Raw genomic sequence first — 18568 nt, 5'->3', positions numbered from 1 at the left:
GCTGCCCTCATCTCCCAATCATTAAAATATTTTACTTATAATTATTTTTTTTTTTTTACTTGAAAGAGACTTTCCATGCCTCTACATCTATTCTGTCACTTCAACGCTGTACTGGTGAGGAGGGTTCAAGAGTCACGGCAAAGTAGAGAGAGCTGGATGAGTGAGAGGGTTTAAGTTCACAAATGGAGTGGAGGATTGTATATTTCCTAAGAAAACAAGAGCAGCCATTTGAGTGGAGGTCATGGACATTTCTATGCATGCTGATAGACTAAGTTGAAGCGTTGGAGGAGAAAGGCCTCTTAAAACTAAATGAACTAAAAGCTCTTGGTTTGAATGCTCTTCAGCATATACTCTGCCAAATGTACTCTACCTCAGATAAAGCACCCGGGTCAGAAGGAGATGTTTTTTTGTGAAGCTTTTAGGCTAACTCTGATTCCCACTTAAAATCAAGTTTAGCTCCCATTTCTAAGCAAGATGACATCTTTTCTTTGCTTCGGTTTTGGTGTCAACCTAGCAGGTTTCTATGAAATGAATTTGAACCCCAATATTCAGCTAATATTCTGTTATGAACAGCATTTTGTCTTTTTTTTTCTACTTTCCAAAAAAATGTCAGTATACTATCAAATAATTTCAAACAGATTTCTCGAAATTGACGGTTAGTTAGAATGAAACTCGGATGAATTCAAGGCTGATGAACTCACACACTGACAGAATATAAGCTGCAATATTTTCCAAATCCACATGGTGGCAGCGTGGACGTGCATGATGATCACTGTGTTTGCAATCATACCCAGCAGTTTACAACCTCAAGACTTGAAATTTGTTTTTCCTTGCTACTTTGAATTATGAAAGATTTAAGTCAAATGATTGTAACTGACTGGCATATATGTGAATTATAATGTACAGACTTTCGTTCTTGACCTTGGGTATAGTAGGCTGATTAAATAATTACACACAATTTGGTCTTCGTTAATTGATTTAAAACTCAAAGAAAAAGAGATGTAGTATTTTGCAAAAAATGTTTTAGGATCTTAATGTGTAGACTCTTATCCATCCACAGAGCCCTCTGGTCGGCCCCGGGCACATTCTGCAACTGGACAATGACAGCTGGAGACATAAGGAGCCTTCTTCATTGACAAGAAGAATAAATAGTCCCACAACCAGGCTCCACAGGCCTGATTTCAATTCCTCGTTTTTTTCCCAATAGTCTTCAGAAAAAATGTTGTATTCTGTTTACTGCTGTCTTTAAGAGGTTAACTAATAAAAGAGCATGATTGTTTATTGCATCCTCACCTTACTTTTGTGTAGGCGACTGCTGATTTATTAAAAAGATATAAATATATCATGTAAAAAAAAACAACGATTTGTTTTACCTTTTGTGCAGGCGACTGAGTAGTTTGTTTTAAAAAGAAACTTTTTTTTTGTAGAGATGAGTGAGGGTGAGATACAATGTAGTGTCGATATTGTGCGTCTGTGAGCTGCTTATATAAACAGCAGGGGGCGACATGGAGCTTCCGTCGTACTAACATTAACCGTAGAAGAAGTCACTGCTAGGTTAGCTAGCAAGCTAACACCTTCAAATTTCACGTCAAGTCAGACGCGGGCATCAAAAATGCTTCTCCAAACGGTCAGGCCGTGGCTGGTTCGGTGCCGGAGTTTACCTTTGGCTTGCAGACGGCCTTACTACGCCGATAAAGTCGCTCGGCTCGGCTCCCAGCCGGATAAACAGTCCTCAGAGTATCAGGTAGGTTAGCCCGCAGCTAACGTCAGCTAGCCCAGCTGCGATGCTACGCCTCACTCGGTGCTGCTAACAGCCGAGTTAACTTCATCTGGCTCAGGTGACAGGTTGTCGTGACATCAGGTGAAAGTTGGGCTTTAACTTTAAGCATTTAAACTGTAGTTTATTTGCTCCTTTTGCCGTGCAGAGGCTGTGTGTTCACAGTGGCTGCAGGAGGTCAAAGCTGTGTGTTGATTGAAGGTCCCACCGTCACCTCAGTGTTTCTGCAGCCACACAACCTCAGCTTTTAATTCACCGACCTCATCCGCTCCACTAAAATAATCTTTAGTGAGAATAAAAACAGGCACTCCAACTTCAGTTTGATTGGACATAATGAATGGATGCTGTTTCCAAAGGACTTCGAAATGTACAAAGGCTAAGCAGCATTATTTTCTTGTCATCAAAGCGAATCTGTCTAGATAGACTTTAAATTGCCCTTCTTATTAATGCAAATAAAGAATGTATGTAAAATGATTAGATGAACTAATTAAGATAAGGAAGTATCTGTCTTTCTAAAATGGCAGATTTTCCCAATCTTTTCCTCTACAGCTTTAGGAGGCCATCCTTTTGCAGATGGGAAAACTGATGTTTGAGTGTTTTTCTGTTTTGTTATCGACATCGCGTGTCAACATTTCAGGACAGTCTTAATTTTAATCTGTTTTATTGCAAAGATTGTAATGACCTCTGTTCACTTAGTAAAAAGTAAAAGTGCACTGAGAGAGAGCAGATGTTTGCCAAGGTCAGTTTCAAGTAACACAGACTTCAAACGACTTCAGGGAAAAATAGTCAAATGTAATAAATCATTTAGATCTGCTCCAAACATTTAATAGGTTCCTCCTTGGGTCGTGCCCCAGCCTTCAACCAAGTTCAGTACAAATTCTTTATTTGTCTATGATTAATCCTGCTGACAAATAAACCCACAATAGTGAAAATGTATTCTCCTTCCTATGTTAAGATACAAATAAATAAACTGTGAAAATAATCATTTAGAAAATGAAATATGAAAAGGGCTAAATCTACCACAAGCAACATCTTTTGCAACAGTAATCTCAGTTGCTAACCACCTAAATGTCAGCATTGCATATAAATTAACATGAATAAATATAGTAAAAATTTAAGGGCAAGGTAGGAGAAATGCAAAGTAGACTGACTTCTTATTAATGCTTGACATTTTAATATTTTAAGAATGTTAAGGCTGAAGTTATAATTTAACATTTAGATCATAATCGGTGTCGCTGTCCCCAAACAACCTGCTCGTCCTCATTTAGGCACCACCAAGAAAAGCCACTTGATGGCACTGCAGACACATTTTCTACATGTTTGCAGAGCATACAAACTTAAAAAAACATGTCCATTGTTTGATTTTGTGACACTTTAAATCTGTGTTATTGAAGTTATATTCATGACCTTTTTCTTTCCCTCTGAACAAATGCATTTGTTCAACAGTGAGTGTTGAAAGGTTACTAATCTTCTCAATTGCAAATTATATAAAAGCTGACCTTACCTGTTCCCTGACATTCATAATTGTAACTTTATGTATTTTCTAAGGGGGAACTCTTATAGCTGATGATTGGGTGTTGTTGCATGCTAACATGCTAACGGGTGTGTTGCCAGTGAAAGGCCCTTTGGAGTCTTTTATGATCTTTTTTATGAGTGCATTAGGTGAGATGGTGGTCCTCTTAGTTGATTAACTTGGTATTTGGAGGATAATATGGTGTGGTAGGTTATTTCCAGATCCGAGTGGTCTTTTAATTACATAGTTAATTCAGTATTTGTTTTTTGTTTTTGTTTTTTTTAAACATATAAATGTGCTTTATAGATATTCCTATGCCTTACATGATACTCAACGTTCCGTTCCTTTAAGGCCTCATCAGACTAACTCTAGCAACAGTTTATGTATTTGGGGATATGTGTGCTACAATGTCATAATTTAGAAATCCTATATGATGACAAACAAATGTATGAATGTTTTTGTTTTTCAGGAGAATTATGAAAGAATGCAGGTTCTTGTTGATGAGCTGAAAAGCCGGACAGAGAAGATTAAACTGGGTAAGTGTGAGTGCATGACATATAGTCCACTACTGTCGCAGATGGGGGGACACTTTTGATGCACCCACTCTTTGATGGGTGATTTGAAAAAAAATCTATTCTTTCCTCTGTGATCAATTTATTCAAATTTTATCTTGCTTAATTTAATTTGAAGTGGACAGAAACAATGTGACGTAATATCCGTAGCTGGCGTGGGCTCAGCAGATGTGAGATCAGCCAAAAGCTAAAAATGGGCGACTCTAAATCTGTCATGGGCAGGTACTGTATATGCAGGAACGCGACCAATATGAGTGTCTTATCTTGCTCATCGCTACTTGGAACTAAGCATGGACCAAGATAAATGAGCAGGTACAGCTAAATAGCACTTAACTTTCAAAAGGATTTATATTTAAGAAATATACACTCATTAATATTATTTATGTTTATTCTAATGCACATTTAGTTGTTTTTGTTTTGTTTTTTTCAAGCTATGCACTATGTTGTTGCTAGTTAAATGTCATACTAACTGTCTGGCATGTGACGTACATTTTCTTTGGAAAATATGAAAATAACATCTGATGCTTGGCAACCAAGTACTGTGATAAAAATCGTATCGAGGCATAAGTGTATAATCCTAACAGTACGCTGGAATGTCTCACTTTGTTTTTTAATTCAAGCAGCAAAAAATTGTGTTCGAATTCAGGAATTGTGGTTAATGAAATGCTAAGTAAAACATAATTAACTGTCCTTTTCTGTTTTAGTAAAACTGCTCACGCCTCACAGCACATATTTAACTTTGAGGAAATTACACTATATATTTATAGTTGCCATTATGACAGTTGATGTGAGTCTGTTGGGTAAAGGTTTGGTGTTTGGCTGAACATGAACATGTGTTCAGTGGAATATCAGCACCATCTTCAACCTTTTTACTGTTTCCAGGTTGCAGGGGGTTCGGGAGTCGATCCCAGGTCACATTGGGATATGGCAGGTTACACCCTGGACAGGTCACCAATCTATTGGAGGGCCAACATACAGAGCTAGACAGAGACGAACAACTACTCACACCCACACTCAGAAATACAGGCAGTTTAGAGTCACCAATTAACCTAAGTATACGTGTCTTTGGATGGTGGGAGGAAATCGAAGTACCCGGAGGGAAGGCATGCAGACACGAGGAGAACATGCAAACTCTGCACAGAAAGGCCCCAGGCCAAGCCCACGACCTTCTTATTGTGGGGCAGCAGCACTAACAGCTACGCGGCTATACTGACCCCAGACTATGCAAAGTCTGACAAATTGTTTGACATTTAATTTTATTATTTCAGGTGGAGGAGAAAAAGCCAGAAGACTTCATACTTCTCGTGGGAAACTCCTTCCCAGAGAGCGTATAGACAGATTGCTGGATCCGGGGTACCACAACTTTCTATCTTTTGTTTTAACAAATTTAAAATTTGTGGTTAAGTCATACTGAAAAACAGATATGCACACTGGTAGTGTTGTCGTACTTAAATGTAAAATGATCATCACTGCAGATATCACGCTGTCACTCTCAAATTTATCAAGCATGTCCATATCTCGTCTACATTTCAAAATGTGTGATGTCATATGACTTATTTCATCTGCGTTTCTTCCAGGACCCCATTTTTGGAACTCTCTCAGTTTGCAGCACATGAGTTGTATGGAAAAGAGGAAGTCCCAGCAGGTGGTATAATTACAGGAATTGGGCGGGTTTCAGGGTAAGAACTGCTACGGCCCTTTTGTGTTCACTTCTAATCTGTAGAGGTTTAATTATCCAAATTACCCGCTAGGATATTTAAATAAAAAAGTAACACCTGCAGCCACAAAAATGATGATGACAAGATGACATTTTATCTAAGTTGGACTTTTGCCTTTGACAAAGATCTAACTTTTATTGCTTTGAAACTTTCATTTCTTTACATATGAATCCGTCACAGTGTGAAATCATATAATTGATCACAAGTTTGACCAGATTTTTCTCCTAAAGCATTCTCAACATAAGACAAGATTTTAAGATGAAAAAGGGCCTAAACTTACTCTAAAATACTCAGATATGAGTTTATGACAATTACATGCAGTGTTATTTAATTTTTGTAATTTGTATTAGGCTTTTTGTTTCACACATTTAAGTGTTTATTTTTTTCCTTAGGGTGGAATGTGTTGTTGTTGCAAATGATGCCACAGTGAAAGGTGGCACATACTACCCAATTACAGTGAAGAAGCACCTTCGTGCACAAGAAATTGCCCAGCAGAACCACTTGCCATGCATTTACTTAGGCGAGTATTTATACGTTTGAGTTTGGTAAGATAATAGAGGATGCTGGAGAAATAATACTGCATACATAATACTGTATGTCATAAAGTCAAGTTTAGTTTATTTATCATTAAATTCTGCACTTTTTTCAGCCAAGCTGGCTTTTTAGTCGTTCCAAAGTCAAATGATAATGTGTGGAAAAGTTAAATGGTTTTCAGTTTTGTTTTTTTTTGTTGTTGTTGTTGTCGTCGTTTCGTTTTAAACCATGCAGATTTGGGATATCCCAGAAAGGCTTAGTAAATAATAATGCTCTGTAATGCAGCCAATGGCCAGATGTTAATATTAATCATTGAATTGTCTAAATATCTGGATGCTCTTGTCTACTTCAGTGGATTCTGGAGGAGCCAATCTACCCAGACAGGCGGATGTCTTTCCAGATAGGGATCATTTTGGACGCATCTTCTTCAACCAAGCCAGACTCTCTTCAGAGGGAATAGCGCAGGTGTTGCTTTTGTTCTCATTGTGTTTGATGTGTCGATGTCATAACAAACTGAAAGCAGAACGATGGGAATTTAGACTGCTTGCTTTCATAATTTGCTTGTCTGCTCTTGGTCACTGTCTTTCACTGTAGCGTCTTGGACAGTATATTTGTTGTCTTTTTTGAAAACTGAAAGGTTTTCCTGAAAATTCATGCCAGAAAGCAGAGATGGTAATTTTAAATGAACTGTGCTCTTGTAGCTGGTTCATCTTTCATTGTTAGTGGGGAACTAAAATCCATCCTCCAATTGACTATTGAAGGCAAGGTGAGGCATACTCGCTTTTAAAAACAAAATGAAAACAAGGCTGTCTGAGCGAAAGCTGATGATTACTGTGGGTGCTGGTGAGAAGTCACAAGTCTTGTCTGACATCTCTCCAGCCAACCAAGGAGTGATAAACACAGAATATATTCATACAACTTCACAAAATAGAATCCACATTAACACTGACTTCCCATATTTTCATGTTGTTGATGAAAATGTTCCTTCTCTGGCATCTGTCCTTTTCTTTCTTTCTCCATCGGCCATACTGTATGTAGAATTGCACCCATTTCCTCAATCCCCTTAACATTCTGGTAATGACATTCACAATTCTAATATTCATTAAAAGGGGTTCATAAGAAAAGCTCCATGATGAAGTGCAGAATCAAAACCAGTACCTCCCAATTGGACACCCAATGTGGCGTCACCCATTGGTTTGTGAACTTACGTTTTGAAGCCTGAAATTTGTAAGTTGGCTGTTGTCATCTCCCTTTTTTGAAACTGAAGAGGACAGCGGGAAGGATTTGACCTGCTCTGTATTCTTGATTGTCAGGCTGTTAATCACAGTGCATTCTCTGCCTTTTATTAAGTGTAATTTAAAGAAGAATAGAGTTTTGTGCTGAAAAAGCCTGGAACAAGAAATTGAGAGGATTAATGTAAAGAAACAGCTTTTCTCATGAATTAATCAAGTGAGAAGAAAGGTTATTGTTTTCGCAACCAGTGGAGTCGACCCCTGATGGTCATTAGATAAAATGCAGACTTTAGGCGCATTTAGATTGGTTTCACCTTTTAGGCCCTGAGTTAACACCCATTTTCATATATTCTATGGTTCCTCCTGGTTTAATAAAGTCGGAGGCTGAAAGCTCCTGAAGCTATGTTGTACTTAGAATAAATACAAGAGAGTTCACAGTTCTTTGGCACCAGTGTTGCATTAATCTTGTATGAGAGCTTTCATTCCTTGCCATTGCAGTATGTTTATTTTTAATACTGTGCATGTTTTGTAACCAGACTGTATTCTTTTTCTTTGTCTTTTTCAGATAGCTGTAGTGATGGGCTCCTGCACAGCCGGAGGAGCTTATGTCCCAGCAATGGCAGATGAAAGCATCATTGTGCGAAAACAAGGGACCATTTTTCTTGGAGGACCTCCACTGGTTTGCTCATTTCTCCATTATGATAAATTGTGCAATGATCAGATGAAATTTAGAATATTAAGTTGACAAACTTGCAGTTCACATACCACTATTCCAGGCTTTCCAGCAAGGTATATATTGTTTGTTATTTCAGTTTTGTTGAAAATCTCTGTCTTGACAGGTCAAAGCTGCTACTGGTGAGGAAGTTTCTGCAGAGGACCTTGGTGGAGCAGATCTTCACTGCAGGTATGAAATTAACAGCATCTTACAAGACATGTTGGAGGAAAAGTTTCTGTTTTAAGAGGTGGAATATTAATTAGACTATTGTGGTCAATCGTAAAGACTAACTCCAATTAAATCTAAAATCTATCTCAATATTGGACCTTTATTGTCAGTTTTCTTTTTCGGCAAATGTAAAAAACTGAGTTGAGACGCTGTCAAGGTTGCTTCAGGCATTAGAATGTGTGTCACCTTTTAATATCTTTTGCATTGATGAAACACTTCACAGTGATTGATTTGTTGCCTATTTGACAGAAAGTCAGGTGTGACAGACCACTATGCTTTAGACGATAATCATGCGCTTCATTTGGCAAGAAAGACGGTGCGAAACCTCAACTACAGGAAAAATCTTGAGGTCGGTCAGATAATGTTGATCATCTGACACATTTAATCATTCAGCACCTTTCATTTTTCTATTCCGTGCTGACATTAAGCCTGACATTATTTTTCTCAGGTCACCACAGAACCAATTGAAGCCCCTCTCTACCCTGCAGATGAACTCTATGGGATCGTTGGAGAAAACCTGAAACGCAACTTTGATGTCCGAGAGGTACATGTCCAGATTCCTGTACATTTTCTTCTATGAAGAAAGAGATTGACTGGGAATTGAGTGACACTTACTCTGAGATTGTTGGCTGGATCAGGAATTTAAACATGGTTACACTCTAAACTTGATCATTTAATTAAAAATATGTGTTTTTCTGTTTTTTCTTCTTCTTCAAAAGATACCACACAACATATAGTAATATCTGTAGGAATATCCTAAAATCAGTAAATATCATCCCTTAGTTTCATTCAAACAGTTACTTAAAAATTTCCATGATACACGTGTTTTACAATTTGGCTGTTAATTAAACTGGTTTGTTATAGTATTACCATCAGAAAACAAAATTTATAGAATATTTATACATTTTATATACTCAAGATTTGTGAATGACACAATTAATCTCACTGGTTCAGAATGTACTTTACATTATTTCACTATCAGGGGCTGAGCCCATAATAGACAGCTGTTATTCACTTTGTTTTCACTATGTCTGGCTGTGCTTGCCAGATGTTTTAATTTGGTTTAAAGCCTGTGTCTTTGATTCCTGATGCAAACCTAGCAGAAAGAATTATTGCTCTTGAGTGGTCAAAGTGTTTGTAGTGTAGTGGAACAGAATTGGCAGTCCATTTAAGATTCAACTGACTGCTTCCTCTTAGAGTTCTTCTACTGTAATAGCCTTTTCAGCACAGACCACTTCACTGACAATAAACTACAAATTGTTTAAATTAACAGTCTTTGGATTTTATATATTTATCTTACTTTTTTTATATAACTATTTGTAGCAAAATCTCCTGACATACCCTGTCATGCAGATATCTGTGGCTGAAAGTAATCCCAATAAGTGACTGATTACTTCTGTTTAAAAACAGTCTGATTAGAATTGATTATAGTGTACTTTAACACTTTAGAAAACTTCTAAAAATATTGTGTTCTTGTTCCACAAATCTGTCAATGTTTTGCCATGACTGACTTTTCTAACTTTCTGACTTGGTTTGTTTGCAGGTGATTGCCAGACTTGTAGATGGCAGCAAATTTGATGAGTTCAAAGCTTTCTATGGAGACACTCTTGTTACAGGTATGTGAAATGACATGGAAATAACATTTTTTTTTTTCCATGTCTTCAAAAAAGAAATATATTTTTTTATCCCCCGAAATCTACCAACCTCACCATTTGACTTTTAATACACGCCTCTGCAGGATTTTCGAGGATATTTGGTTACCCTGTAGGGATCATTGGCAACAACGGAGTCTTGTTTTCAGAATCGGCAAAAAAGGTAAATGTCATTTGTACCCAAAAATGACTGAGGTGGTAATAATGAGGTTCCTCTGAAGAATAAACAAGCGCTATCGCCTCTCTCTTCCCTGTCTCTCAATCAGCAAAATGTTCAGAATATCCAGAAATGACTGTGGGGTTTATTACTATTATTTTTTATATACAGACTAGGTCTGCATGCCACAAAATGTAAAAAAATGTAAAATGGCTGTGTTGGTTACGTAGCTCACAAAGACTTGCTGCATACAACACTGAATACCAAATACATTTTCCTCTTTTAGAAGCTTGAAGAAGCTTTAGTGTTCATTCATGATTTTTATTGACCCTTCACCGTCGAGGTGCTGTGTTCTCCGCATATAAGCCCTGAAATTGCACTTGTGTAGGGCATCTCATGAGTAGGCCGATGAATGGCATTGTAATAACACAGCATTTAGAGACCACAAAGAGACAATTATAATTTTCATTTAATACAATTCCCTTAATTTGCAACCCAATTTGCTGTGAACAGAGCTACACTGTATGCAGCCGTAGGAAAGACAAGGAGCTGAATTTGTGATTATAGACTAATACCGTAACACATTTGGAATTCAATTACAAGCTTGGCTTGAAAAAAAAAAAAAAAGAAAAAAAGAAAAAATTCTTTGATAGTTTTTTTTCTATGAGGGCTAAATGTGACAACACTGTAATTATGATTGAAAGAGACTTAGTGCCTCAGACAGATACAGATTTGGAACAGATATGTTCGGAGCATATCCAAGAAACATCAATGCTGCACCTGCATTTATAGCTGTATTTTTGTGACACACTGTCATTGCTGGAGACACACGTGGGCTTCTATTATACTAGCTGCTGTTAAAAGATTTTCCCCAGATATCCGTGTTTGTGAAAGGGAGAAGTAACCAGAGATAATATTAAATTCCAATTGTTGCAAACCCATCAGGGAGTAAACTGATAGATCATTTGTCACCAAGTGACAGTTTCTAATAGGCAGCCATCTTTCACATTGTCTCTAACCTCTGTTTACACTTTGCAATGCAAGGCAGGATGCCTCACTGAGGGAAAACCAGAAGAGGTAAATGCCAAAATGAAGAAAGCACCTCAGCAATTCAGTAATACAAAGTATATGGAAATGAGGTGGCTCCATACAGCACGCAGTTTTTTGTGCTTGTTTGCCTGTCCAATAGTTCCTGGCAGCCCTGTGTTGTGTTGTGTTTTCCCTGGCAAGACTGAAGTATATTCAGCTCGTTTATTTCAAAGTTAAATTTTGCAGATACAAAGCCAGTGTGAAAGCAGATGACCTCCCTGCCAGCCTGATAAGTTTCTCCCACCACTGGTTTTGTCTCAGATGAATATGATGATTAATGTAAGGCAAACCAATTGAGGGTTGCACTCTTGATGAGTTTATGGACACAAAGAAGTTGTCAATTTGGTCTCCAGACATCAATCAACTTTATTATTTTGATATTTAAATATCGCTTTTGTCCAGCTATTTGTGAAATCAACAAGAACTCCAGACAGGCTAATTTCAGTGTGCAAACAGTTAGGCATGTCAGCTTGTTTTGTTTTCATATATTCTCTATTTTGCACTTGCATTGCTGTTCTTTTGGCAGTAAATTTAAAGTTTTATATTCTTGTTGTTTCATGAATTATGCAGAAAAATAAATCATTACTATAATATCATTTAATTTTAAGGTAGTCATAGTACATGCCTGTCCTTTTTTCTCCTGGGCTCATTGAATAGTACACATCTTTTTTCAGGGGACACATTTCATCGAGTTGTGTTGCCAACGAAACATTCCTCTAATTTTCCTACAAAACATAACAGGTTAGTGGGAGCTTTCATTTGCAGATTTGTTTTATTTTATTTTTACTTTTGTTTTCCCTGTTGCAGGAATGATAATAAATATGGAATGAGTTCAGTGAAATATTGTATCGGTATTGTGGCTTTCTATGGGATTTGATGCACCTGATGAACTCCATATTTACCATTTGATTGCATAGTTTGATTTGTTCGGTCATATGACATGATGTTTAATTCTTTCTCAAGTCTCAGTTTTACTCATTAAGCATTTATTTTTAACACACTTAGACTTTCTCCACTGAGATAAACAACACACACTCTATCAAAGTCAACCCAGTTTTTATTTGCAATCTCGTTTCTTCATTTCCATCTCAGGCTTTATGGTGGGCAGAGAATATGAGTCAGGAGGAATTGCCAAAGATGGAGCCAAGATGGTAACCGCAGTTGCTTGTGCAAATGTGCCAAAGATTACTGTTATCATCGGAGGCTCCTACGGTGCTGGGAACTATGGCATGTGTGGCAGAGCTTACAGGTATGAAAAGGTTAATGAGTGACAGCACTGGTAGCGTCACAAAATGAACCCCTGGTCATGTCTTGTTACCTCACCATGCAAGTCATTAGCATTGTCAGAATTTTTTGTCCATAACTGAATTGATTGGGGGGAAAAAAGCGCTCTGCATGTTGTTTTAGTTTCTGTGTTAAAAAAGCAATAACTGATGCACTTGAATTTTTTACAATAAAATGGAACAACAAGAGCGTTCAGACAAAACAGATTTTATATTCAGAATATCTGTTTGAGTCCGAATATTTTGACACAGATTACAACTCATTGCTTTAGTAGAAACATTAAAGACAGAAGAAGAGAGCCAGTTTTGATAGCATGGTAGCCATGGGCTCCTTACCAAAGGGTCCGCTGCTGACTGACATAACATAGTTGGACTCATGATGGACAGTTTAGAAAAAGCAGAACCAGAGATACAGTATCTAATACTCTTCAGGGCCCAACAGAGACTGCTTCAAACTGTCACAAATTGTCACTTGAGGGATTTCTTAAGATTAATGTTTTTTTTTATAGTTCCCTCTGCATAAACAAAAACATTTTTTTTGTTGTGTGCACACCTATAACTGTCATTGAAAAATACATGGCACCAAAAATTACATTCTATAAATTGAATTAGTAGTTTTCTAATTCATATGCCTGTTGAAACGGAAGATTATATTAAGCATTTTATCCCACTCAACCTTTACTCCCTTTTACTTTCCATAATTTTTCACGTTCTTAATGTATGAGATGAAAATGTTAAATAAGTACAAATGAATTAAGATTTTGGAAAATTGGTCGTACTTAATGAAATATCTTGGATTACTGGAATTCTATTACTCCCAGCCTCTGCACTAATACTTCATGTTTTGCTGTAGTTGTCACCATTTGGTATTACAACCTCATTTGCTGCAGATTAATTTTTCATAGTTGCCTCAGTTCATCGAGAGTGCAGGAATCTGATCCGGTTTAGAAATACCTTTTCGTTTGTCTTTTTGCAGCCCCAGATTCCTGTTCATGTGGCCAAACTCACGAATTTCAGTAATGGGCGGTGAGCAGGCAGCTACTGTGCTGGCCACCATCACTAAGGATCAGAGGGCACGTGAAGGAAAGGAGGTAATGATCCACATTATTCATCCCATCTTTGCTTCATTGGAAAGGCTTAAATTAGCTTTGGTAGATTTGCTGCCAAAAGCATAAACGTTATGAAAGACACTTTTTTTTTCTCCAGTAATGGTTTGACATGGCACTTACCAGAGGGTTAAAATTATAACAGTGTGAAGTAATGAATAGTGCAGTCATCAAATAGATGTAATTAAACTGCGTAAAGTATGCCTTTATGGGTGTATTAAGTGTACCTTAATAGCCTCAGAATGACACCTCATATCAGCACCCTGACGGCAGGCATTTCAATCAGTGCTTAAGATGGTTTAACAATATGAAGCATTAAAATGACTGAAAGGTGCCAAAAACTAATTATGGGTTAATAATTGTATATAGTTTAAATACACAAATCTTGTTCCACTTGTCTGCACAATTGGAATCTAAACTAAAATGCTGTCAACATTCCCGTACAAAATAAATTTCACGTAGTACACAATTCCTGTTCCTCATTTCCTTCAGCTAGTACATCCTTATCTCGTGACGCATTTCTGAAGTGTGGCGTAAAATGAGGCATAGTCACAAAGGGGATTTTGGTTTAATCCATCTCACTTAATTGGATCGCTGAAAAGTGGGCAAGCCAATTGACTATGAATGCAGCAACAAGACATCTGAGCTGTTTCAGACCGCGTCCCACCACCCACACCTCCTTCACTCCCACCGTTGGATCAGAAAGAGGATGAGGGTGAAATGAATAAACCAAGCGCCTCACCCCCCGACCCTTGTCATCACTGTGCCTTTAACTGATTAACGGGTTAGCATAGCCCTAGTTGAAGATAAGTCATGAAAACCATCTATATAATTAATAATAATTTTGATATATACTATATAGGCACAAATAGTTTGGTGCCTAGCAGCAAACTACTGATGATGAACAGCTGCAATAAATAGATTTTATGAGGGCTGTAATAGTGATCAACAAAAATAATTAGTTCAGTTATTATTAGCAAAACTGCTGCATGTTTACTGGTTTTAGCTTCTCAGTCATCAGGATTTTCTTTCTCATATATGGCTGATTTTTTTTTTTTAAGAGGTTTAGGTTCAACTTAAGGCTTATTTTGGAAGAATAAAATAAGATAGTACTTTATTTATCCCACATTTAGGGAATTCAGTGTTTAATTTAGCAGTCGCTAAAGAGTTACGTTTCAAGGTATTGGTATTATTTTGTCCCATTTAAATCAATAAGAACAGTCTCGATGCTCAAGCAAAAAAACCATCAATCACTCAAACATTTTTCATTACACTCAGTATTTTCACAAGGATTGACTCATTATTTTTAAGCCACTGAAGCCAGCTTCCATGACAAATGAATTTGCCTTAAGAATCACATTGACACAAGTCCCCATTGTGCTGGTTTAAATGGATACAATGTGAAGATTTTTTTTCTTTCATTCATCAAACCAATCAATTCTGTTGTTGTGCTGATTTATTGACAGTTCACAGCAGAGCAAGAGGCTGCCATGAAGGAACCAATAGTGCGACGATTTGAAGAGGAAGGCAGCCCATATTACTCAAGTGCCAGGTAACCCACTGTACATCCTACTGCAGGTCATGAGCAGTGAGCGGTAAAAGGGAAAGCTATAACTATGGAATCAGTATGTCACAGCATCACACACTGGGACCAAGAGATATCATTCTGTTCTGCAATACAAACAGTCATTTATTTGAAAATCATTACAATACATCGTGTGATCCTGCTCATCCAAAAGCCAAGAAACAGCAAGAGGGACCTCCCACATGAAGCTGTGATGGTGTGATGCATTTCTCCCCCATCAGATGCCCTGTTGGTTAACATGAGCCGCCTTTGCGTTTTACTAAATCCTCTGGGCTGTTTTCATGCTGCATGTGATGCTGCATGTGAGCACAGCACAGATCAATGATTGTGTTTTTTATACAATTATTTTCTATAAAATTATGTATACATGTTGCAGGAATGTACATAATTCAGCTGCTAAAATTAGGCAGGCCATATAGTTATCCAGTTGGAAAAGTGCCTGGATGCTGCTGCATGTCTGGACAAGAACGTGTTATATGGTGTATGTGTGGTGTATTTTTATTTATTTATTTATTTATTTTTCATTTGAAGTCTCTGAAATTAAACCCAATCGAGTGAAAGTGTCTTCTCTAATTAAAATCAACATTGTAGCCATTAGTGTGTGTATATATAGAAAGATCAGGATTATTGTAACAGATAATAGAAAATTATGCTTTGATCGTGGATGATGCTGAAAAATAGTATCAAGCTAGCTTGGGAAAAAAGATTACACGAAAACTCTACAAGTGTATTAATAGGAGATTAAATGAGTGAATTATTCAACGAGACTCCAAATCTTGCCACTCAATTAAAGTCGCTCATAATAGAACTGCACAAGTGCTGCATGAGGCATGAATGAATGAGACATAATGTGTTATTTAATAAAGTGGTGCGCTTGCTTTTTACAGACTGTGGGATGACGGGATTATTGATCCTGCTGACACTCGTCTGGTTTTGGGCCTGAGTCTCAGTGCAGCGCTGAATGCACCAACAAAGAAGACACATTTTGGCGTATTCAGGATGTAGTTCTCATGTGGCCTGGACAGACACAGACCTCAGACTATGTCGAGACTGAAGTCTGAGTCCTGAACTGTACCTGTTCTAGTTTTTGTAGTTCTATTTCTGATGTGTCACCAGATTGAGAGTAACAACCAAACAAAACACTACATGACGTCTCCGCTGTCTGGTTTGTGCCTTATTTGTTAATATCCCAGTGTAAATGCAACTGTAATTAGAAAACCGTTCCCTTTTGGTGGAGAGGATTTTTTTTTTAAGTACTGGAAATGGTGAATAAAAAAAAAAAAAAATAAAAAAATATGAATTTAGATGTGCTGGGTTTTTTTCTTAACTATTGCTGCTGAGTGTTAACTAGAAAAAAAACAGGATCATAAGGGGGCACTGTTTTGCCATAAATATTGCGGTTGCTAAGGTCCAGAGGGACGATACATCCACACCAGAAATTTTCCAAGCTAAGTGTTTTTCAGATGACATACTGATGCTTTTATATTGATGGAGTACCTGCCTTGATGAAAATGTCAGTGTGAAGGTTTTTTTTTTTTTTTTCCCCATGCCCAATTTAATGCAGCTTCCTGTAGTTCAAAATGATGTCTAATGTGACTAATGGTTTTATTAAACCCAATATACCAGTTTTCTTTTTCTTATTATCGTTTTCAGCAAACAGGAATAGCATCCGCTTTTAAAGAGCTAAGCTATAGAGGAAGATTTTACCAGCTGCCTCTCCTCCTCTCGCCCTCCCTCCTTTCCTCTTTTGTCAATTTATCTCTTTAACTGAACATGTTGCACGCAGTTGGTATGTTCACATATTGGTATAGGACATCTGACTTCACTTTGGAAACAAGTTATATTTGTTGTCCGCTACTTTTCTGGGGCTTTGGATTGACTGCAGCTGTGAATTTAAATGCTTGACTTTCTATAAAGCCAGCTGGCTAAAATTCCTAACTGGAAGCCCGTCTCTGTGCGTGCATCACTGTGTGGTTGGTGCACTGAGGCTGTGGAGAGCCTCACCTGAGGGAGAGCAGAAATAACTCTGGCCATGGTGTGTGTGTGCGTGCGTGCATGCGCACGTACACGCATGACTGCCACCCACCCACATGCACGCACACACTCTCACCACCTCACCACCTCCTACCACCAATTTTTCAAAACTGGCTTGCTAGTTATGCCTCCGTTTTCTTCCACCAAATGCCTCAGTGAGAGGCTTTACCGAACAGCATGAGCCTGCTTAAAAACTTTATGAAAATAAGTAAAACTGCCTGTGACACTGAGACCTAATGATTCATAAAAGCCTTTCGAGTTTTCAAGATGTGCAAAAAAAGAAAAGAAACAGACCGGGGAAGGTCGTGAGTAGAAACAAAGATGATTTATGGCTATACTCTGACTCCCTGCTGTCAAAATAGATCAATTTTTTTCTCAATGACCACATTTGCACTTAATTACAGTCATAATTACTCACTAGGTGGCTACCAGGTCCTGCTTTTACAGAGGGTGAGGTTGTCCTTGTGTCTGAACAGTATATCTGGCAAGCTTTCCGTATAATATTTTGGCTTTGAGTTTGTGCAACAGTTCAGAGCATAGAGGATTTACACTTTGAAATGCTCTTAGGACAGATTGCCGGGCAAACAGACAGGTACATAAAGGGACTATGTGCAGGCATTGTAACTTAAAAGGGCTCCCAAGACTTATCCTGTCAGAAATCCATTCATTGCTGTGCATCTTTCAAGTATCTCTACATTATAGGTATAAATTACGTCTTGAGCTAGATAGGAATAAGCTATTTCAGTCAGACACGATGAAGCTGCATTCGAGCTGAGTTGAATATTGCAGTATTTTAACAGCGGGTCCATCCAGACGCGATGGGTTGCTATGCGTGGGTCGTGGTATCCAGGGGATCGGGCTTTACAACTTTGAAGAAGACCGCAGAGTAAACTTTGACTGCTGCCAACAGTACGCCGGTTATGACTCTGTTGTATCATCAAAACAAAGAAGTGTTTTCTCACCGCATTGTTTCATGTCCTCATCAAAAACACAGGACTGTGGTACTCCACCAATCTTAGGATCACTCCTCACTAGCCATCTTAGTTTTATCACTTTTTACTTTTGACGTTTAATAAGACTCAGGACAACCCAAGAAAATCTCTCAGTCTTGAGTTGGATTCTTTTCAGCTATTGAGCTGATAGTGGCTCTGTTGTGTAACTGACTTTGCAGAGGAGGGTAAGTGGGAGACTTCACTGTTATAAACAAAACAAACAAACCAAAAAAAAAAAAAAAAATTGTCAAATCAAAGAAAGGAAGAAGTTAAGTCATGTGTTGCTTGAGAGGCTTGTTCTGACTCTTTATGTTGTTTAAATACAGAGACCAGGATTGATAGTAGTTGACTTGCGAGCTAATTTAGCTGTGTTGGGTGATG

At 37.8% G+C, this 18568-nt stretch overlaps 1 protein-coding gene across 2 annotated transcripts; it reads left to right on the top strand.

Moving 5' to 3' along the window:
- Positions 1-1543: 1543 nt before the first annotated feature.
- mccc2 (methylcrotonyl-CoA carboxylase subunit 2) lies at positions 1544-16697 on the top strand. 2 transcript variants are annotated; one of them, XM_029510464.1, is made up of 17 exons: positions 1544-1744; positions 3760-3826; positions 5131-5215; positions 5440-5541; positions 5973-6100; positions 6467-6579; positions 7912-8025; positions 8186-8250; positions 8539-8638; positions 8738-8833; positions 9833-9905; positions 10028-10104; positions 11862-11928; positions 12280-12436; positions 13447-13561; positions 15043-15128; positions 16049-16697. In XM_029510464.1, the coding sequence occupies exons 1-17, from the start codon at positions 1613-1615 to the stop codon at positions 16164-16166; spliced, it is 1695 nt and encodes a 564-aa protein (XP_029366324.1). In that variant the 5' UTR covers positions 1544-1612; the 3' UTR covers positions 16167-16697. The 2 variants fall into 2 exon arrangements, with proteins under 2 accessions (XP_029366324.1, XP_029366325.1); XM_029510465.1 differs by lacking the exon at positions 7912-8025.
- The last annotated feature ends 1871 nt before the right edge of the window (positions 16698-18568 follow it).

The sequence above is a fragment of the Echeneis naucrates genome, chromosome 9, assembly GCF_900963305.1.
Source record: "Echeneis naucrates chromosome 9, fEcheNa1.1, whole genome shotgun sequence".
In the NCBI taxonomy this organism is placed as follows: Eukaryota; Metazoa; Chordata; class Actinopteri; order Carangiformes; family Echeneidae; genus Echeneis; species Echeneis naucrates.
The sequence above is the reverse complement of the archived record's forward strand: the minus strand, read 5'-3'. Positions and strand labels throughout refer to the sequence as shown.

What these genes read in the sequence shown, in the direction of transcription:
- mccc2 (XM_029510464.1), top strand. Translation starts at nt 1,613, where the DNA reads ATGCTTCTCCAAACGGTCAGGCCGTGGCTGGTTCGGTGCCGGAGTTTA. An exon ending in GACAGATTGCTGGATCCGGG is followed by an intron (nt 5,216 to 5,439) that starts GTACCACAACTT and finishes CGTTTCTTCCAG; the next exon opens with GACCCCATTTTTGGAACTCT. An exon ending in TTCTTGGAGGACCTCCACTG is followed by an intron (nt 8,026 to 8,185) that starts GTTTGCTCATTT and finishes CTGTCTTGACAG; the next exon opens with GTCAAAGCTGCTACTGGTGA.